This window comes from Salmo salar, chromosome ssa20, assembly GCF_905237065.1.
Source record: "Salmo salar chromosome ssa20, Ssal_v3.1, whole genome shotgun sequence".
Classification (NCBI taxonomy): domain Eukaryota; kingdom Metazoa; phylum Chordata; class Actinopteri; order Salmoniformes; family Salmonidae; genus Salmo; species Salmo salar.
The window spans coordinates 79,634,189-79,656,650 of NC_059461.1; the positions used below are offsets into that span (position 1 = coordinate 79,634,189).

The window sequence follows — 22,462 nt, forward strand, 5'->3', positions numbered from 1 at the left end:
AGGAGAGAGTGAGAGATGGGGGAAGCCACGATCTACATCCAGAAAGGACCACGTCATGACAGTTTGAAGCTGGAGATGGGGCTGAATACATAACTCAACGCAAAGATGGAGATTAGGATGTAAATTAATGAATTGTAGCGAACGGAGAGGCAGGGCAGGGACCCTGGTCGCTGGCATGAAAGGCAAACACCCTATCATCAAGCCAATAGGGTTAACCCTATTGTAACCTATTGTAACCCTAATTGTAACTTTGCTCATATTACGAGGATCGCTACAGTATTAACAAGCTATAGGCTACATTATTTTTACAAGACATGGTTAAAACAATCCAATGTTTCAGATCATGATGGGGTAAGACAGGTGTAAAGTATTAAACTCATGAGTAGGCCAGGCCTAAACGTTTTCAATCCACTAAGTATTGAGATTTTACCAAAAGTAGCCTGATTGCACGAGAGGCCTACTGCAAGGACTCAACTAAGCTTTTGTTCTTTAAAAGCCATCTCTGTTGCTGAAATGAGTTTATCAAGTCGGCTGTAGTTGCTGAAGGCCAAATTGAAAATATTGCGACATTTTATATAGCTTGTTGTTTAATAAGTTTTAACGAGTATTTATACAGTCCAAATGAAAGATAGCCAGCCATTTGTAGCCATGGGGATTCTTTAAAGTCCAAAATAAGTCAGAATTGTCCAAACCAAAACGGTCACAATCAAAACAATTAACACAATAGAGATATATAGAGGCTTCATCTTTGTAGCTGTGCCATTATGGAGTCTGTGACAGCACGGGCCACGCCATTGAGGCTATCTCCAATTAAAAGTTGCATGCGCCATCATCAACCATCTGAGCCACAGAGGACCACCAGGTGGCTAGTGGACTAGTGCACACTTCAGGAAGAAATGTAGAGTATTGAGATGTATAGCCAGCAGGGGGGCTCCAACTCTCCAAGAGCCCAAACACTGACATCTGTTTTGCCAAAACATAGACGTCTATAATGTGCTATACTGTACTGTGCTGTGCTGTGCTCTACCGTACTGTACTGTGCTGTGCTGTGCTCTACCATACTGTACTGTGCTGTGCTGTGCTCTACCGTACTGTACTATGCTGTACAGTACTGTGCTTTGCTGTGCTGTACTGTACTGTCCCCTATCCTCCCGGCCGGCTCGGTCCTCCCCTCCTGCTCCGTGGCTCAACGACTCATTGCGAGCTCACAGAACAGGGCTCCGGGCAGACGAGCGGAAATGGAGGAAAACTCGCCTCCCTGCGGACCTGGCATCCTTTCACTCCCTCCTCTCTACATTTTCCTCTTCTGTCTCTGCTGCTAAAGCCACTTTCTACCACTCTAAATTCCAAGCATCTGCCTCTAACCCTAGGAAGCTCTTTGCCACCTTCTCCTCCCTCCTGAATCCTCCTCCCCCTCCCCCCCTCCTCCCTCTCTGCGGATGACTTCATCAACCATTTTGAAAAGAAGGTCGACGACATCCGATCCTCATTTGCTAAGTCAAACGACACCGCTGGTCCTGCTCATACTGCCCTACCCTGTGCTTTGACCTCTTTCTCCCCTCTCTCTCCAGATGAAATCTCGCGTCTTGTGACGCCCGGCCGCCCAACAACCTGCCCGCTTGACCCTATCCCCTCCTCTCTTCTCCAGACCATTTCCGGAGACCTTCTCCCTTACCTCACCTTGCTCATCAACTCATCCTTGACCGCTGGCTACGTCCCTTCCGTCTTCAAGAGAGCGAGAGTTGCACCCCTTCTGAAAAAACCTACACTCGATCCCTCCGATGTCAACAACTACAGACCAGTATCCCTTCTTTCTTTTCTCTCCAAAACTCTTGAACGTGCCGTCCTTGGCCAGCTCTCCTGCTATCTCTCTCAGAATGACCTTCTTGATCCAAATCAGTCAGGTTTCAAGACTGGTCATTCAACTGAGACTGCTCTTCTCTGTGTCACGGAGGCTCTCCGCACTGCTAAAGCTAACTCTCTCTCCTCTGCTCTCATCCTTCTAGACCTATCTGCTGCCTTTGATACTGTGAACCATCAGATCCTCCTCTCCACCCTCTCCGAGTTGGGCATCTCCGGCGCGGCCCACGCTTGGATTGTGTCCTACCTGACAGGTCGCTCCTACCAGGTGGCGTGGCGAGAATCTGTCTCCGCACCACGTGCTCTCACCACTGGTGTCCCCCAGGGCTCTGTTCTAGGCCCTCTCCTATTCTCGCTATACACCAAGTCACTTGGCTCTGTCATATCCTCACATGGTCTCTCCTATCATTGTTATGCAGACGACACACAATTAATCTTCTCCTTTCCCCCTTCTGATAACCAGGTGGCGAATCGCATCTCTGCATGTCTGGCAGACATATCAGTGTGGATGACGGATCACCACCTCAAGCTGAACCTCGGCAAGACGGAGCTGCTCTTCCTCCCGGGGAAGGACTGCCCGTTCCATGATCTCGCCATCACGGTTGACAACTCCATTGTGTCCTCCTCCCAGAGTGCTAAGAACCTTGGCGTGACCCTGGACAACACCCTGTCGTTCTCTACTAACATCAAGGCGGTGACCCGATCCTGTAGGTTAATGCTCTACAACATTCGCAGAGTACGACCCTGCCTCACACAGGAAGCGGCGCAGGTCCTAATCCAGGCACTTGTCATCTCCCGTCTGGATTACTGCAACACGCTGTTGGCTGGGCTCCCTGCCTGTGCCATTAAACCCCTACAACTCATCCAGAACGCCGCAGCCCGTCTGGTGTTCAACCTTCCCAAGTTCTCTCACGTCACCCCGCTCCTCCGCTCTCTCCACTGGCTTCCTGTTGAAGCTCACATCCGCTACAAGACCATGGTGCTTGCCTACGGAGCTGTGAGGGGAACGGCACCTCCGTACCTTCAGGCTCTGATCAGGCCCTACACCCAAACAAGGGCACTGCGTTCATCCACCTCTGGCCTGCTAGCCTCCCTACCTCTGAGGAAGCACAGTTCCCGCTCAGCCCAGTCAAAACTGTTCGCTGCTCTGGCACCCCAATGGTGGAACAAGCTCCCTCACGACGCCAGGACAGCGGAGTCAATCACCACCTTCCGGAGACACCTGAAACCCCACCTCTTTAAGGAATACCTAGGGTAGGATAAAGTAATCCTTCTAACCCCCCCCCTTAAAAGATTTAGATGCACTATTGTAAAGTGGTTGTTCCACTGGATATCATAAGGTGAATCCACCAATTTGTAAGTCGCTCTGGATAAGAGCGTCTGCTAAATGACGTAAATGTAAATGTACCCTACTGTACTGTACCCTACTCTACAGTTCTCTACTGTACTCTACTGTACTCTACTGTACTGTGCTCTACTGTACTGTATCATACTCTACAGTTCTCTACTGTGCTGTACTCTACTGTGCTGTGCTCTACTGTACTGTACCCTAATCTACAGTTCTCTACTGTACTGTACTCTACTGTACAGTACTCTACTGTACTCTACTATAATGTATTGTACTGTACCCTACTCTACTGTACTCTACTCTACTCTACTGTGCTCTACTATAATGTATTTTACTGTACTCTTCTCTACTGTACCTACTCTACTGTACTGTGCACTACTATAATGTATTGTACTGTACCATACTCTACTGTACTCTACTGTACTGTGCTCTACCGTAATGTATTGTACTGTACCCTACTCTACTGTACCCTACTCTACTCTACTGAAGTTTACTCTACTTCAGTTTCTTTTAATTGAAGAATGGACCCATGAACTCTTGATCTAGTGGTCTTGGTCCTGCTCTGTGGACCACTCAAGACCACAAATTCATTCTTTAACCTTTTACTGCAGTGAGCTAAATCAGGGTCCTACGGAGTGTTTCTTGCTAGTCTTAAGCAAATCTACTTTGAAATAAAAGTATACACCTTACACATACATTATGGTTATGGGCTTAAAAAAAGAAGACACCTGTACCATGTCAGATATAGAGATGAAATGTATTCAATTTGGATCCCAATATTTCACTTTATACACATCACAGTAGATTAAAACATAACAAAACCGTTTTAAATAGAAACACTGGATTTTATGAAACTTTTTCAAAATAATGGCAGCTTTTTTAAAAGAATGTTTATTAATTGAGGCCACTAGGTAATTTGACTGCAGGAAAAGGTTACCTTGTCATGGTCTCAACTCGGTCTGGGTTTTAATCTTGGGACCAATGTCCTGATAAAAACCTTGGTCTTGGCTCCTGGAAATTAGCTTAGTCTTTGGTTTTTACAACATAGGCAACCCAATTTCAAGACAATGCTCTCTGGTCATTGGCAGATCCCTCCCAACCCATAGGAATGCCCACCCAGTTGACAACTTTTAAATGGTGGAAGCCCTCAATGGAAATATCTATACCAAAACAAATTATTTCCATCTAGATTCCGCTATTTATCTCTATACAACACCAAAACATCTGTTATTTTGCCAAAATAAAGACAGTTAAAGTGATAATTTAAACATCTAACATAATCAATTTGATGCATAAGTAATACAATCAATCAACAAGTTTTAGATTCACACCACCAACATTGAACATTTTACAGAGAACAATAGATATGATATTTCTCTAAATGCAAATTACATTTAAAAAATGTATTGTAATAGGTTAATTAAAATGATGCAACTTTTTCCACTATGTTTCAGTAGTGACACATTTAGTGGGGTGGGAAGGAATTCAGGTAAATATTTCAAATATGTAATACAAAGGGTGTGAGTAGTATACACTGAGTGTCACGTTCTGACCATAGAAAGCTTTTATTTTCTATGGTAGAGTAGGCCAGGGCGTGACAGGGGGTTTTGTCTAGTTTATTTATTTCTATGTTGGTTCTAGTTTCTTTTTTCTATGTTGGAGATTTTGTCTAGTTTCTGTATTTCTATGTTGTTGTTTTTTAGATGATCTCCAATTAGAGGCAGCTGGTCATCGTTGTCTCTAATTGGGGATCATATTTAAGTTGTTGGTTATCCCACTAGGTTTTGTGGGACATTATTTTGAGTAAGGGTATGTTGCACCGCTTTGTCACGTTTTATTCATTAGTTTATTTGTATGTCTTGCATAGTTTCACAGTTATAATAAAATGTGGAACGATACACACACTGCGCTTTGATCCCATTCTTCAGACAGCCTCGACACTGAGTGTAAAAAAATAAAACATTAAGAACGTCTGCTCTTTCCGTGACACATATACCAGTGCCAGTTGTAGTAAACTCCTGAAGGATAAAAGTTCAGTGTGCATAATTCATTAAAATGACAATTGAACAGTTAAAGAGATAAGCTTAGATGACTAATGCAGAAAATATATGTTTTTAACATAGAATTGGGTATAATGATTATGGATCTAGATTGCAGGAAAAAACTGTTTCAGGTGTTTGAAAATGCTAAATTGAAATGCTAAATTGCAGAGAATTGCACAACCCTCCTCCAGAAACCCCTCCGCTCTATGACGTACTTTGTGCCCCCTCTATAATAATGGCTGTATGACGCCTCTGTGTCAGACATTTCCCTCCATCAAAATGTACTAGCACAAACCGTCAAGTCTAGATGTTTGCTACAAACATTGCTATCTGACGTATCTATTCTACCGATAGTCCCATCAAAGATGATTTGTACATTATCAGTCATATAAAAGAACAAACACCAGTCTGGTTCCCAGTTATATAGAAATGTTTATATTTCTTTTGGAAAAACACCAACCTGTCTCCACTCACCACCCCTGTGAACTTGCTCCACCTCCTATGTGAGTGCTCCGGTCAAGTGCATTGCTTTTATGCACAAGATTAGCGCCTCTCAGTAATTGGTTTCTCCTGTTTTCATTGTGTATCAGAAAAATTGATGTTTATGCAAATTATGTCTTTATACTTTTTAACTTTACATTTTTCATCATTTTGCACATATCCTGTTTTTGGAGATGGTGACCTGAAATCCATGTGAATATCAGCCGATAAATCAAGCATTAGGCTATAAGCAACTTTACAAGGCCATGGGCCCTTGATGTGATCTAAAAGTTCATACGTTGTTGATACACCACAGATACTCATTTCCAGGTCTGAGTTTGGAATGAAAATTATATATAAAAATGTTTGACCAAAATTGATCACAATAAGGCGCTGTGTGATAACTGGTGAACACCTCTTGGGAGGCGTCTGTTATTGGCTCCGGTGGAAATCCGGGGGAAATTCCCAGTGCTGGTCTATGCAGAAACAGAGATAAAAGCAGAGGTAGGCAGCACAGAGGCAACAGGTCTCTGCACTGCCTGTCTGGAGCATTATGTCTCAGTCTGCCGTCCAAAAGTACAATTTAGCGACCATTATACAACAGGTGGGTCTGATCCAGAATGCTGATTGGTTAAAAGCGCATTCCAGCTGGTGTCTATTCCACAAGTTACAACCGGCTAAATCTATGACATTAAAATGCCTATTTTCTCGACTTCGTCTCGGACCTAACAACACCCGTGCCAATTTATCTTCCAAACACCGGCTTCTCTGGCATTATCACTTAATTATACGTTCCCGGTCTTACATTATGCATTACAGATGAAATAACTTACAAGGAGGACTTAATTTCTGTTTCCCCCGCTAACCAACATGGAAAATATTATGGTAAGACTTCCTATGCTCTAATATTGCTGTACCGTTTTATGTAAAGGAAACTTTTGGGTTCAAACTTTTGAATATTTCAATAACTGATTACTCTAATATAACTGGCCTACTATGACATGAAAAAGACAACTATTGAAGTTGATATGTAATAAAGATGGTGAAAGTATTCAAATCAAATCAAAGTTTATTTGTCACATGCGCCGAATACAACAGGTGTAGACCTTACAGTGAAATGCTTACTTACAGGCTCTAACGAATAGGGCAAAAAAGGTATTAGGTGAACAATAGGTAGGTAAAGAAATAAAATAACAGTAGAAAGACAGTGAAAAACAGTAGCGAGGCTATATACAGTAGCGAAGCTATAAAAGTAGCGAGGCTACATACAGACACCGGTTAGTCAGGCTGATTGAGGTAGTATGTACATGTAGATAAGGTTAAAGTGACTATGCATATATGATGAACAGAGAGTAGCAGTAGCGTTAAAGAGGGGTTGGCGGGTGGCGGGACACAATGCAGATAGCCCGGTTAGCCAATGTGCGGGAGCACTGGTTGGTCGGGCCAATTGAGGTAGTATGTACATATGTACATGAATGTATAGTTAAAGTGACTATGCATGTATGATAAACAGAGAGTAGCAGCAGCGTAAAAGAGGGGTTGGGGGGGCACACAATGCAAATAGTCCAGGTAGCCATTTGATTACCTGTTCAGGAGTCTTATGGCTTGGGCTAAAATCTGTTGAGAAGCCTTTTTGTCCTAGACTTGGCACTCTGGTATCGCTTGCTATGCGGTAGTAGAGAGAATAGTCTATGACTGGGGTGGCTGGGGTCTTTGACAATTTTTAGGGCCTTCCTCTGACACCGCCTGGTGTAGAGGTCCTGGATGGCAGGCAGCTTAGCCCCAGTGATGTGCTGGCCGTAAGCACTACCCTCTGTGGTGCCTTGCAGTCAGAGGCCGAGCAATTTCCGTAGCAGGCAGTGATGCAACCAGTCAGGAGGCTCTCGATGTTGCATCTGTAGAACCTTTTGAGGATCTCAGGACCCATGCCAAATCATTTTAGTTTCCTGAGGGGGAATAGGCTTTGTCGTGCCCTCTTCACGACTGTCTTGGTGTGTTTGGACCATTCTAGTTTGTTGGTGATGTGGACACCAAGGAACTTGAAGCTCTCAACCTGCTCCGCTACAGCCCCGTCGATGAGAATGGAAAGGAAGTCAATAACAGTATTGTGAGTAAAGATGTTCATTCATAGCAAAGCATTTTGGCAAATTGTATTAAATTACTGTACATTAAAAGATGTCATATTAAATCCCCTCTCAGCCGGACCAATGGCTGGTGATTGTGAACAAAAAGCTACATTTCCGCCTGGAGCTGATAGCAGTCATTCAGAAGGAAAACTCAATTCTGGTGGGAAGCCTGCTGTCCACAGGGGATGGCATCATCTGCCAGCTGGCTGAGTCTGAGGACCGTCTGTGGAGAGAAGCTTGAACCTGTCCATCCGCTTGGGCGACGAGGACATTGTCTCCGCTCTGATGCTGGGCGTCAGTTTGACTTCAGGCAGATCTACGTGGCGCTGCTGGTGGCTGTGGACACCAACTGGAGGAAGTGGTCAAAAGGCTCCTGGACTGCCTCGATCAGGGAAGGGCAACAAGATGGATGTGGGCTCCTTCTCCATGGCAGTATTTGACCATTACATTGATGACTCCTAGTTTGCCCCTGACTTGACCCCGATGACCCTGGCCTATCAGAAGGACCTGTATGACATCGTCACCACATTGACTAAGAAGGGCCATGCCATCCCTCTGCCTCACTCCATCTCCTGTACCTGTCTGGAGTGCAGGAATGGCCATCAGTATGATCTGCTGAAGTTCTCTCTGTCTCGTATCAACACCTACCAGGGCATGGCCAGCCGGGCATACCTCTCCATCACCGCACAGGATGCCATGCTCAGTGCCTTGAAACTCAGTTGGGAGGTATGCAATGTTTGATGTTTGTTTGATGTTTGATGTTTGATGTTGTGTGTAAATTACAACATAGTACTATATTTATTTACTGGATTTTACCAGGTAAGTTGACTGAGAAAACATTCAAGCTCACAGGAAATCAATGACAGTAGAATGTTAGATCATATGAAGTCAACTGGAGTAGAATGTTATCTCATATGAAGTTAATAACAAGTAGAATGTTAGCTCATATGAAGTCAATAATAGTAGAATGTTAGCTCATATGAAGTCAATAATAGTAGAATGTTAGCTCATATTAAGTCAATAACAGAATAATGTTAGCTCACAGGAAGTCAATAAGAGTAGAATGTTAGCTCATATGAAGTCAATAACAGTAGAATGTTAGCTCATATGAAATCAATAACAGTAAAGTGTTAGCTCATATGAAGTCAATAACAGTAGAATGTTAGCTCATGTGAAGTCAATAAGAGTAGAATGTTAGCTCATATGAAGTCAATAAGAGTAGAATTTTAGCTTATATGAAGTCAATAACAGTAGAATGTTAGCTGATATGAAATCAATAAGAGTAGAATGTTAGCTCATATGAAGTCAATAAGAGTAGAATGTTAGCTCATATGAAGTCAATAACAGTAGAATGTTAGCTCATATGAAGTCAATAAGAGTAGAATGTTAGCTCATATGAAGTCAATAAGAGTAGAATGTTAGCTCATATGAAGTCAATTAGAGTAAAGTGTTAGCTCATATGAAGTCAATTAGAGTAAAGTGTTAGCTCATATGAAGTCAATAACAGTAGAATGTTAGCTCATGTGAAGTCAATAAGAGTAGAATGTTAGCTCATATGAAGTCAATAAGAGTAGAATTTTAGCTTATATGAAGTCAATAACAGTAGAATGTTAGCTGATATGAAATCAATAAGAGTAGAATGTTAGCTCATATGAAGTCAATAAGAGTAGAATGTTAGCTCATATGAAGTCAATAACAGTAGAATGTTAGCTCATATGAAGTCAATAAGAGTAGAATGTTAGCTCATATGAAGTCAATAAGAGTAGAATGTTAGCTCATATGAAGTCAATTAGAGTAGAATGTTAGCTCATATGAAGTCAATTAGAGTAGAATGTTAGCTCAAATGAAGTCAATAAGAGTGAAATGTTAGCTCATATGAAGTCAATAAGAGTAGAATGATGGCTCATGAAGTCAATACGAGTAGAATGGTAGCTCACATGAAGTCAATAAGAGTAGAATGTTAGCTCATATGAAGTCAATAAGAGTGGAATGTTAGCTCATATGAAGTCAATAAGAGTAGAATGTTAGCTCATGAAGTCAATATGTGTAGAATGTTAGCTCATGAAGTCAATTAGAATAGAATGTTAGCTCATATGATGTCAATTAGAGTAGAATGTTATCTCATATGAAGTCAATTAGAATAGAATGTTAGCTCATATGAAGTCAATAAGAGTAGAATGATGGCTCATGAAGTCAATAAGAGTAGAATGGTAGCTCACATGAAGTCAATTAGAGTAGAATGGTAGCTCATATGAAGTCAATAAGAGTGGAATGTTAGCTCATATGAAGTCAATTAGAGTAGAATGTTAGCTCATATGAAGTCAATTAGAGTAGAATGTTAGCTCATATGAAGTCAATATGAGTAGAATGTTAGCTCATATGAAGTCAATAAGAGTAGAATGTTAGCTCATATGAAGTCAATAAGAGTAGAATGTTAGCTCATGTGAAGTCAATTAGAGTAGAATGTTAGCTCATATGAAGTCAATTAGAGTAGAATGTTAGCTCATATGAAGTCAATAAGAGTGAAATGTTAGCTCATATGAAGTCAATAAGAGTAGAATGATGGCTCATGAAGTCAATAAGAGTAGATTGGTAGCTCACATGAAGTCAATAAGAGTAGAATGTTAGCTCATATGAAGTCAATAAGAGTGGAATGTTAGCTCATATGAAGTCAATAAGAGTAGAATGTTAGCTCATGAAGTCAATTAGAATAGAATGTTAGCTCATATGAAGTCAATAAGAGTAGAATGTTAGCTCATATGAAGTCAATTAGAATAGAATGTTAGCTCATATGAAGTCAATTAGAGTAGAATGTTAGCTCATATGAAGTCAATTAGAGTAGAATGTTTGCTCATATGAAGTCAATTAGAATAGAATGTTAGCTCATATGAAGTCAATAAGAGTCTAATGTTAGCTCATATGAAGTCAATTTGAGTAGAATGTTAGCTCATATGAAGTCAATAAGAGTAGAATGTTAGCTGAAATGAAGTTAATAGAATATCTAAAGGTCTGATAATGTATGTAGTTGTTTCAATCTCTGTATGTCTCTGTTTGTGTTCCTCAGCCCCAGTACCCGAGTCTGGAAGAGCTGTGTCAGGAGTTTGCAGTGGAGATGCTGGCTATGTGTTGCAACCAGAGTGAGGTAACAAAGATCCTGAACAAATGTGATGGCGAGGATGAAGATGAACTGGACGAGCAGACCTTCGAGAAGGGGAATCCAAACCTGTCACGGTTAATTATAATCAGAAACAGGTAACAGTCTACTTTACCTACCCCATACTACCTTTATTATACTCAAACTAAATTATCTTCAAAGTAATAAAAATTGTAACTTTTAGAACTTGTGAGCATGTTATTTTCACCTCTTTCTTCTCCTCTTCTAGTTTGTGGGTCATCCCATCTGCCAGCAAGTGCTGTCATCCATTTGGTGTGGAAACATTTCGGGGTGGAGGGGCAGCAAGACGGTCTGGAAACTCACGGTGTCTCTTGGGATCTTCTTCACCATGCCTCTCCTCTGTATGGACTACTGGGTTGCTCCCAAATCCAAGGTGAGCTAAGAGTAGGGGCTGGGCTCAATCCATATCGCAGAAGTATTGCGGAAGATACACGTTTATAGCTTGATTTAAATTTAAAGGCAATGTTCCCTTTTTCGCGGAGACTACATTCGCAGTAAACGCTTCATATGCCGGCTCAATCAGAAATTGCCTTTACATTTTACATACTTCCCGTGAAACAGATTGAATCAGCCCTAGGGGAAAATACATTGCCTGACTGTTTATTTTCAGATGTGTTGTAAGGATTGTGTTTCTATTTTAGATTGGAAAGACTTTGAAAATACCTGTGGTTCATCATTTCCCTTCTAGTTTAATCTATTTTCATGGAGCTGTATATTGATGAGTTTGCATCCTGCCAGCAAACATCCTCTACAACTCTCTCCATATGATCTGGGTGGTCGTTAGGTCTATGTTATGTTGTAATTGTTTACTATCAATTTATAAACCTTTCATATCACAAACCCTTTACAAATCGTTTGTAAAGTATAGGCTACCTTTATACACTGTATACAAAACATTCCATACGGCTCTTTCCATGACACAGACTGAACAGGTGAATCCAGGGGAAAGCTGTGATCCCTTATTGATGTCACTTGTTAAATCCACTTCAATCAGTGTAGATGAAGGGGAGGAGACAGGTTAAAGAAGGATTTTTAAGCCTTGAGACATTTGAGACATGTATTGTGTATGAGTACCATTCAGAGGGTGAATGGGCAAGACAAAAGATGTAAGTATCTTTGACCAGGGTATGGTAGTAGGTGCCAGGCGCACGGGTTTGAATGTGTCAAGAGCTGCAACGCTGCTGGGTTTTTCACCTTCAACAGTTTCTCGTGTGTATCAAGAATGGTCCACCACCCAAAGGACATCCAGCCAACGTGACACAGCTGTGGGAAACATTGGCTGTACCATGGGACAGCATCCCTGTGGAATCCTTTCAACACCTTGTAGAGTCCGACAAATTGAGGCTGTTCTGAGGGCAAAAGGGAGTGCAACTCAATATTAGGAATGGGTTCCTAATGTTTTGTCCACTCAGTGTATAGCCTGCTGTAAATATTTAAAACACCTATGCTTGCTTATGTACGTTGCCAAATTCAGAGTGAAACCTACCACACTAACTTATTTTTTGTTGGACTGATTATGCATGTCATAAAAATGTAGCAATTAGCAAAAGCATGTTTATGAGTAGAAAAAACAAAATAATTGCATGAATAACCTGATCATCAGTATCATATAGTATTTACATTTACTGTACCTTAACATCTCTATACAGAGAACTCTGGTATGAGAAAACATGTGCTACACAGACAGAGTAATGTACAGCCTGCTTATGAATGTATTGCGAGATCTGACTGTGACGTTACCACAGACCACACTCTAATAACAGACAACTGACCCAGCTCATGATTCAGTCATTTCATGTTGTTTCAATTAGAAGGGTAACTAACTGTGTGCTTTCCAGTCTCCAGTTTGTCTGTGTATAGGTGACAACTTGCTGTTCACCTGCTGTTTGTGCCAGGCCTGGTGAACCTCAGGTGCATAACTAGACATTCATTACCAGGAGCCCAGAGGCCCACAGCACGGTTCTCCATGGGCCTGGAAAATGACTCTGTTCAGGGACACCACGGTGCTAGTCAATCCCCACCCCCTGGATGATCTGTTCTACACTGGAGCCCCAGTCAGTAGAAAATAATGATTTTCAAATCAGTTTGCTTTATTAATACTGCTCACTCAATAGACAGTTTTATACCATGATCATACAGAACATTGAAATAACTTTATACATTCAATTTAAGAAATTGTGCTTAATTCCAGATAAAACAAAGATAAAAACACAAAAACAATTTACCTTTAGCTATAAAAACAAAATCAGTCAAATAAAAAAAAATCAGTGAAAAAAGTTTTTGCTCCCGATACAATCAAGTCGTCTTCCTCATAGTGCTGATGGGTTTCCTGGTCCTAGTGATAATAAGACATGATGCCACGCCCCCTCAGAACACGGAGGATGATGAAGAGGATTGGTGGAACTGCAACTGCCATGACCACAGTACCAGAGACCTGAGGGAGAGAAGACAGCCTAATATCAACGCTCATGGCATACTGTATCAATGTTGAATACTACAAGTTCAATGTTCAAACATCATACATACCTTGATAGTAGCACTGTAGTCCTTTTGGAAAGACTGCAGATAGGCATGGAATAGGGCAAGGCTGCAGGGTAAGTAGGACTCTGCTGTGCTGTTGGAGTCTCTGCACCTATGGAAAAGTATAGGAATTGTACAGTGAGAACAGCCTAACCAGTTGACAATAATATACCAGACTGGATAAGGGGAGGACTATCCTCCTCAGTGAATTTCATAAAAATGTAAATAGTGAAACATTATAAATGTTATCCTTTTTAGATAAAACTATACTAAATATATTATTGTCACCAAATAATTGATTAAAACACACTGTTTTGCAATGAATGTCTACAAAAGCCTCAACAGTAAGGTAGCACCATGGTGTAGCTGGAGGACAGCTGGTTTCCATCCTCCTCTGGGTACATTGACTTCAATACAAAACCAAGGTGGCTCATGGTTCTCACCCCCTTCCATAGATTTACACAGTAATTATGACAACTTCCAGAGGACGTCCTCCAACTTATCAGAGCTCTTGCAGCATGAACTGACATGTTGTCCACCCAATCAAAGGATTAGAGAATTAATCTAGTACTGAAAGCATAAGCTACAGGTAGCTAGCACTGCAGTGCATAAAAGGTGGTGAGTAGTTAACTCAAAGAGAGAGAAAGACAATAGTTTAACAGTTTTGAACAAATTCATTTATTCAAAAATGAAGGAGAAGCGCGCGAGAGAGATTTTTTTTACACTTACTTAGCTAGCAAATGCAGCTAGCTAGTTAGTTTAGCCTATTCAAACACCCAACTCAAACAGAAAGGGATGCTATGTTACCTAGCTGGCTATGGCTAACTCCTCCAAGTCAAGGTAAGCTTTTGGTTTTATTAATTTATTGCCAGCAGTGTAACCGCTAAACTGCTTTCTAACTGTACACTGTACTGCATGATAGTAGTGGATTTACTAACGCATTAGTTCTAGTAGCTATGTTGTTGACTTGACGTTAGCTAATATGGTGACAACGATGAAGGCTGTGTGTAGCGGTTAGCAGTTTTGATATAAAGGTTAAAGATTTTTTTCCCCAGTCACAGACAGCTGATATGTTGTGCACTGATGTCCACAAGTGAAGGGAAAAGGTGAGAGAGCTTGTAGATGCGAGAAGGTATTATACAATGATATGGCTGCTATGAAAGTGAACTGTGTTTACATGTGATCAGGGGTGTATTCATTCCGCCGATTCGGTTGAAAAAGGTTTCTTAAACGGAAGCAAACGGAACGAAGCGGGGATAAACATATCTGAATTCTTCCAATACAAACTCTCATTTGCAACTCTTGGACTAATGATTACACCCTATATCAGCTAGATGCAGGCAAGATTGTGTAAGGCAGTATTGAATGTTTCAATGTCTGTCACCTTGATTACTAAAATGTATCACAACTTGTGTGCACCTATGTTGTAAACTTTCATTCATAGGCTAGGTTGTAGCAACCTCATGATAGGTATGGGGAAAATTAGAATATCATGTAGTAGTCTAAACCTATCCATGTTACATTGAGCTGGGTACAGGGAATCTTAATGACAGTCATCCAATATGCTGTAACAGAAATAAGGCCAAGATCCTAAAAAAATCATATCCTCAGGTAGTGTGCATGGCATTCTCCTGTTGTTAATGGTGTACAGTACCACAGTACACACCTGCGGTAAAGTGTAGTCGCCAGCTCAGTGTTATCTGCCATGTAATGCTGTGTCAGACCCAGTTCAGACAGGACGGACAACGGTAACCCCTGTTCCTCTTGAACAAGCACACCAAGACTGTACCAGCCCTGTGAGAAAAAGCATGTAGAGACACACACACACAAGTGTTGCAGATGAGTGGGAAGGCATTTCTTTAATGAGATGGCAATGACATCACACGTATGTAACCAGGCTGGCATACCTGAGGGTCACTCCTTAGTGCTGCCTGTTTGTACATCTCTGCTGCTGCTGCCACATCTCTCGGGCTCCGCTCATGTCCTTCATACAGCAGGTCACCCATCCTGATCAGGGCTGGAGAGGATGGATGGAGGTAATATTAAAATAATCTTTCTGAGAAAAGTGCAACGACGGAGTCAATGCAGACTATTTATGTCAAAGACAATTCACCATAGGGATCAGGATCTTGTGCCTGGCTGGTCAGGTTGTAGTGTCTCCTCATACACTGCACTGCAAAAGTGGGATCCAGGAAACCTCCCTATTGGAAAGGTCAGTTATAACTACATGTGTGTCACGTATTTATATATACTGAATAAAAATATAAATGCAAAATGAAGTGTTGGTACCATGTTTCATGAGCTAAAATAAAAGATCCCCGAAATGTTCCATACGCACAAAAAGCTTATTTCTCTCAAATTGTGTGCACAAATTGTGTACATCCCTGTTTGTGAGCATTTCTCCTATGCCAAGATAATCCATCCACCTGACAGGTGTGGCATATCAAGAAGCTGATTAAACAGCATGACCTTTACCCAGGTGCACTTTGTGCTGGGGTCAACAAAAGGCCACTCTAAAATGTGCAGTTGTCACAACACAATGCCACAAATGTCTCAAGTTTTGAAGGAGCGTGAAATTAGCATGCTGACTGCAGCAATTCCCACCAGAGTTGTCGACATATAATTTAATGTTAATTTCTCTGCCATAAGCCAAGTCCAACATGTTGCAGAGAATTTAGCAGTACGTCCAACCAGCCTCACAACCGCAGCCCAGGAACTTCACATCCAGCTTCTTCACCTGAGACAAGCCACCCGGACAGTTGATGAAAGTGTGGGTTTGCACAACTGAAGAATTTCTGCACAAACTGTCAGAAACTCTCAGAGAAGCTAATCCGCGTGCTCATCGTCCTCGCCAGGGTCTTGACCTGACTGCAGTTCAATGTCGTAAACCAACTTCAGTGGGAAAATGCTCACCTTCGAGGGCCACTGGCACGCTGGAGAAGATGAATGCTGGTTTCAACTGTGCCTTGCAAATGGCAGACAAGGGTGTATGGCATCCTGTGGGCGAGTGGTTTGCTGATGACAACGTTGTGAACAGAGTGCCCCATGGTGGTGGTGGGGTTATGGTATGGGCAGGCATAATCTACAGACAACAAATACAATTGCATTTTATTGATGGCAATTTGAAAGCACAGAGATATTGTGACGAGATGCTGAGGCCCATTGTCGTGCCATTCATCCGCCGCCATCACCTCATGTTTCAGCATGATAATGCACGGCTCCATGTCGCAAGGATCTGTACACAATTCCTGGAAACTGAAAATGTCCCAGTTCTTCCACGGCTTGCATACTCACTAGACATGTCACCCATTGAGCATGTTTGGGATGCTCTGGTTCGATGTGTAAAACAGCGTGTTCCAGTTCCCGCCAATATCCAGCAACTTCGCACAGCCATTGAAAAGGAGTGGGACAACATTCCACAGACCACAATCAAAAGCCTGATCAACTCGATGCGAAGGAGATGTGTCACGCTGTATGACGTGTCACCTTTTTTTAAGGTATCTGTAAACCCAATGCATATCTGTATTCCCAGTCATGTGAAATCCATAGACTAGGGCCTAATAAATGTATTTCAATTGACTGATTTCCTTATATTAAATATTTTCGCATGGTGCGTTTTATATTTTTGTTCAGTATAGTTATAGTTATGCATTGATATACTGTATCATCACTGTGGAAACAAGTTTCATCAATCAAACTCACAGGGTTTTGTTCACATAGGTACGCCACATTGAACTGGGCGGCTGCAAATCCTGACTCAGCTGCCATCATGTAATACAACAAGGCCATTAAGCTGTAAAACAGTAGAGACATTAGGTTCATACAATAACAAACATTAGAAATTAGTGTTATCATGTAATGTTCTAACAAGAGAGATGGTCACCTATCCCCTTTAAAATAGTAATCCAAGGCCTTCCTGAGGACCATTCCAAGGTGTCCGTTGTGCTCAGCTGCCCACTTAACCCATCTGTAGTAAAAACAGAGTGATTGGCAAGCAATGCAAAGTAATGTTTTAATCAGATTCATTAAAAAACAAATGAATTTAGAGACTAACAATACAGCATCTGCTGGACGCCTCTTGACTCGGCCAGGGATCCCTGTGGTCCACACATCAGCCAGATGAATGGAGCCATCGATGTTTCCTCTTTGGGCAGAGTTCAGGTAGTAGGTATAGGCCATGAACTGGGAGAGACAAAACACTGTTGGTTCATTATCTCAGTCCAATAGATGCCGATCAGTGTGTAAGCTACGTAGGAGACCACAGGGTATACTGACAGTCGACCTGACCTTGTCTGCAGCTTTCCCAGGATACAGGCCTTGGGAGTACATGACACCCAGATTCATAGCAGCATCTGAGCTGCCTTGTTTATCAGCCTGTTCCCACAGCTGCACTGCCCGCTGGTAGTCTTTCTCAAACTGCTCATAGTACCAGCCAAGGGCGTTGATCGCTGGCGTGAAACCCTGTGGGATCAAATGGTATGATGAGCAATTTTGAAGGTGTCATTGTAGTCCTACAGCCCATGCATAATGATAAAGTCCTGAACATAATATTGACCAACCTGCTCTACTGCTTTCTTCAGGAAAGTGACTGCCCTTGGAATGTCTTTCTTGACTCCTTGGCCCTTAAACATATTTGATGGTATTGTCAAAATAGGCTAGACATTATTATCATTGAACTTAGAATAACTATAGAGACTGACTGTGTCATCAAACTGAGTAATTGACCTCCGACCTGCATGAGGACTATGGCATAGTCATACATGGACACTGGGTCCCCCAGACGGACAGCTCCTCTCTCATAGTGTCTCACAGCAGTCTGGATGTCTGGAGACACGCCCTGCTGGCCCCAGAACAGCATACGGGCCACAGCTTGCTATAGAAGAGCAGTTCAACCATTATCACAAAAGATTTAGTGAGATTATGTTTAATACTGAAAACAATCAGACAGATGTATAGTACCTCTGCATCTGCGGCTCCATTGCGGGCCTGGAGTTTTAACCAGTGAAAGATATCATGGTTTTCATTGGTTTGGAACCTAAGCACTTCCTCGTTGTTCAGGTAAATAGATTCTACAAACATCTACAAAACAGACATACTAGATGAGGAGCAGTTTCATTAAATGACATGTTTTAGGATTGTATAATACTTGCATTGACTAAGATTATCTTGCTTCAGGCACAAAGGCCTACCTGCTGAGGTGAGGGGTTGTGATGGTCGGAGGATGTCTGCTTGGCGATGTTAGAGTAGTAGGCATAGGCCAGGTCAGAGTCTGGGGGGATGCCATGCTCACCTAGCTGGTGCAGGTGCCCCAGACGCAGCAGGGCCAGTCTCCAGTCCTTCTGGGCTGACAGCAGGGACAGTAGCCATGCCTGGAGGATGAGGGGAATAAGAGACATGCAAAGTACAAATAGGAGGTCTGGAGTTTCTCCTGACCATGAAAAACTCCTGGCCGTAGTCATGACGACATACACCTGAACACACACACTCATCCACCCACCTTATTGGGCTGCCTCTCCACTCCTACACCACTGCTGTAGAGCACTGATGAGAGGTGTAGAGCTCTGTTGTTCCCCAGACAGCCAGCTTGCAGCAGAAGGGCCATTATCTTGTTAACTACTCCAGTGGATCCTGTGCTCTCTTGACGCAGCTTACGCAGAGACAAGGAGTACAGAGCCCTTCCCACTGATGCCAGATCAACCTTTCTGCCACCTGGGTATACAGTATAAACAATAACATTAGAGAGATTGCAACATCCTCATGAAATGGTGTTAACTGGTGGGACACCGTCGGAGGTTAAAATAATTGTAGAAGAGTATTATTATGACCAGCTCTTACCATGCTTGGTGGCCAGTATCTTTGCCAGATGAATTGCATAGCGTCTTTGAGGGGCATTGGGTGCCTCCCAGGGTTCACAGTGTGGTGTCACAGCTAGACGACATTTTAATGTCCACTCATGATAAGCATCCATACAGTTCTCTGGAAAACAGAGGTAGTTTCAGTTTGGATGGAGTGATATTTTATACACCATCATGCCATCTAGTGGATATTACAAGTCATTACCAGACTCTTGTTTCTCTCTGGCTCTCAGTAAATATCCAGTCAATTTGACATGAAGCTCCAACTGAAATTCCTGACAGGACTGTAGCCATCCAGTCAAATTCAGAATCCTAATAGGGTCTGGAACAATGACTTCAGACTGTGGGAGACAAATGAATACAGGTGTAACATGTTTTGTTGAATTACAGATGGATTTGGATGTGTCTGAATGTGATTCTTACCGGCCTGACCTCAGGTATTCTGTTTCGATAGTACACCAACGGTCCATAATAACCTTCAATTCCTCTCATAAATTGACCTCCACTGACCACAAAGTAGCCCTCCGTGTCATCCAGGTGTATAGGATCTCTGAACCTGTTGGAAACCAGTTCCATATTCAAAATGATTCTGACATGCTATAGCAGGGGTGGGCAACTCCAGTCCTCGAGGGCCTGATTGGTGTCACACTTTTCCTCCATCCCTAGCAAATACAGCTGATTAATCAAATTTCATTCTAAACTGAAGATCGTGATTAGGTGATTATTGGATTGAGGTGTGTTAGCTGGGGCTGGGGCAAAACTGTGACACCAATCAGGCCCTCGAGGACTAGAATTGCACACCCCTGTGCTATAGATTTCTTTATTTTGTTCTGTGTTCATCCTTACATGTGTTTTGCAGTATGAACCAAACGTTGCTGCCCATCTATGCACACCATGGTGACATCCACCTAAAAAGAATCCAGAAGAAGAGACATTACTGGTTAGACTCCTGAAACACTGATTTCCTGTCTACTGTGGGTATGGGTTTAATACTGACCATTCTTCCACGCAGCTCCACATTGATGTGGCACCACTGGGCCAGGGGCACCTGAAACGGGCAAAGGAACGCTGAGGACCTCCCAGTCTCCCCATGCATCTGGACATGCAGCTGGCCTGCAGAAGACGTTATAACTAAGGAATAGGCATTATACTGGTATAATAATGCATCTGGCCATTTGAGAAGTGAGAATAGAAGAGCAATGTTACCTGATCTTTTAAGGAACAAATTGGGAGTGGCATAGTTATTTTGATAGTCTATGTGGTGAAAAACGGCACACAAGTTTTCCTGGCAGGATTGGGTCAGGAACACCCAGATGGAGAACATACACCTGGCAACAGGAGAGAATAAAAGTATCAAATATTATCCTATGTTAATATCCCCAACATGAAGCCCACGTCTTTTAGCATGCACATACAGACTATGTAGCTAGTGGTCTTACCATGGAAAAGAAATATCTTGGAGTCGCAAGTACTCCAGGACCTCGTTGCTATAGGCATTTAACGTCTTGGTGATGCCAAAGTTCTCTCCAGTTGAGGCATACATGGACGACAACAAATGGACTGTCTCTGAATGGGAGATTATTTTGTGATAAAATGAGAAATGCTAGGATATAAAGGTTTGTATGAAGTTTGTTATAGTTTATAGACTAAATATGTTGAAAATGAATTACTGACTGAGCTGTCTTACACTACGAGACATTGTTTGACTATGACTGCTTTTAGTGTCTCAATGCTCTACCACAACCACAATGTGGTTTTTAAAATCTTTACTTTGTATAGTCAACTATTGTATCATTGTGGACTCACATTTTTCTAAATAACTAACTCTACACTACAGTAATTACCTTGTTCCACAGGGCATTGTGAGGTGGTGGTCCTGCGGGTTAACCACAGCATCTGTGTAGCCCAGCCAGGGCAGAGTTGATGCTGCTTCATGGGGCGACTGAGAGGGGACGTGGGCTGCAAGCTGACCACCGCAGTGGCCTGGCCTGACCTGTAACCGTCCTCAGATCCCTCCTCACTGACTGAGGCACGCAGCATGCCACTGAGCACCCACTGAGTGTCAGGCACAACCCAGTCAGGCTGGTACACCAGCCAGTCAGGGAGGCTCAGTAGCAGAGTCCTAATCCGGTCTGGACCCGGCTCACAGCTCCAGTGTCTCTGGAATACCGTGGAGCTTACTCCAGTGTCATAAGACACCAGACACTCCACCAGCACCACAGCTGGTTTAGAACAGGAGTACAACACTTTCAGAGAGTAGCCAGGCACTGGCTCAGCTGGTGGGTTCAGGAACATCACATCTGAACCCCAAACCAGCTGTGTGGAGGGAGAGGAGGAAAGCCACCAAAATAGTATGTACATCGAAAGTTGATACATTTCTTTAAAATTAAGCACCTAAATTGAAACATTACTGTGTGTGCATATGACAGGTATTTTGAAAATAGATATAGTACAACATAGCCTACCTGTAAACTGAGATGAAACAGTAATAAACACTTATCCAAGTAATGCTGGTTCATGGTCCGACTGTGGGGGTGTTTAATTCCTTTAAGATGATGGCTGCTCAATAAAAAGTCGGTTTAAATGTTTTCATGCTGAGAAGCACACGAAAGACAAACACTAAAATATGTCAAATTAAAAGGTTAGCAGTAAAAACGCCAATAAAGGACCATATAGTCAAATCTAGTTTAAAAAAGGTGCGTTTGCTGTCGTTTTGACTGGAAGAAACCTGAGAAAGTTTCAATGACGAGAACCCGGACTAATATCCTGCTTTGTCCACAAGTGAAACAAGTGCTTATGTAAATATTGGAATAAATGCACACACAGCTCCACCTGTTAGCTGCGCAATCAGACGCATGACGTGACTAATAGATTGACGGGTTATTTGATATACGGAGCAGTCCAACTCGCCTAAATTCCCTCAATGTGTTACGGCATTCGGAAATGTTTACACATTTAATACATATTGCGCTTGTGTTTTACTGTGAACTAGAGGGATAATAATGTTTTAAAAAATGTACATAAAATAAATAGCAATACCCAAGTCTGTTCATTAT

At 42.3% G+C, this 22,462-nt stretch overlaps 1 protein-coding gene and 1 pseudogene across 4 annotated transcripts; one reads left to right on the forward strand and one right to left on the reverse strand.

Annotated features, from left to right (window-relative positions):
- The first annotated feature begins 6,600 nt into the window (after positions 1-6,600).
- Positions 6,601-12,895, forward strand: LOC106581377 (short transient receptor potential channel 2-like; annotated as a pseudogene).
- A 205-nt stretch (positions 12,896-13,100) lies between these two features.
- On the reverse strand, positions 13,101-22,189 carry si:dkey-24p1.6 (protein sel-1 homolog 3). Of its 4 annotated transcripts, none has more exons than XM_045703989.1 (23): positions 21,872-22,189; positions 21,251-21,722; positions 20,846-20,972; positions 20,613-20,734; positions 20,404-20,537; positions 20,253-20,314; positions 19,839-19,962; positions 19,612-19,747; positions 19,387-19,527; positions 19,049-19,260; positions 18,741-18,920; positions 18,511-18,630; positions 18,284-18,424; positions 18,111-18,173; positions 17,839-18,012; positions 17,606-17,733; positions 17,435-17,518; positions 17,254-17,344; positions 15,665-15,752; positions 15,459-15,568; positions 15,218-15,345; positions 13,558-13,663; positions 13,101-13,484 (listed from the first exon to the last, which is right to left on the reverse strand). In XM_045703989.1, exons 1-23 carry the CDS (start codon positions 21,923-21,925, stop codon positions 13,341-13,343), a joined length of 3,141 nt encoding a protein of 1,046 aa, XP_045559945.1. In that variant the 5' UTR covers positions 21,926-22,189; the 3' UTR covers positions 13,101-13,340. The 4 variants fall into 4 exon arrangements, with proteins under 4 accessions (XP_045559945.1, XP_045559944.1, XP_014018889.1 ...); XM_045703988.1 differs by having other exon boundaries at positions 19,830-19,962; XM_014163414.2 differs by having other exon boundaries at positions 19,830-19,962; positions 20,404-20,519; positions 21,872-22,188.
- Between the last annotated feature and the right edge of the window lie 273 nt (positions 22,190-22,462).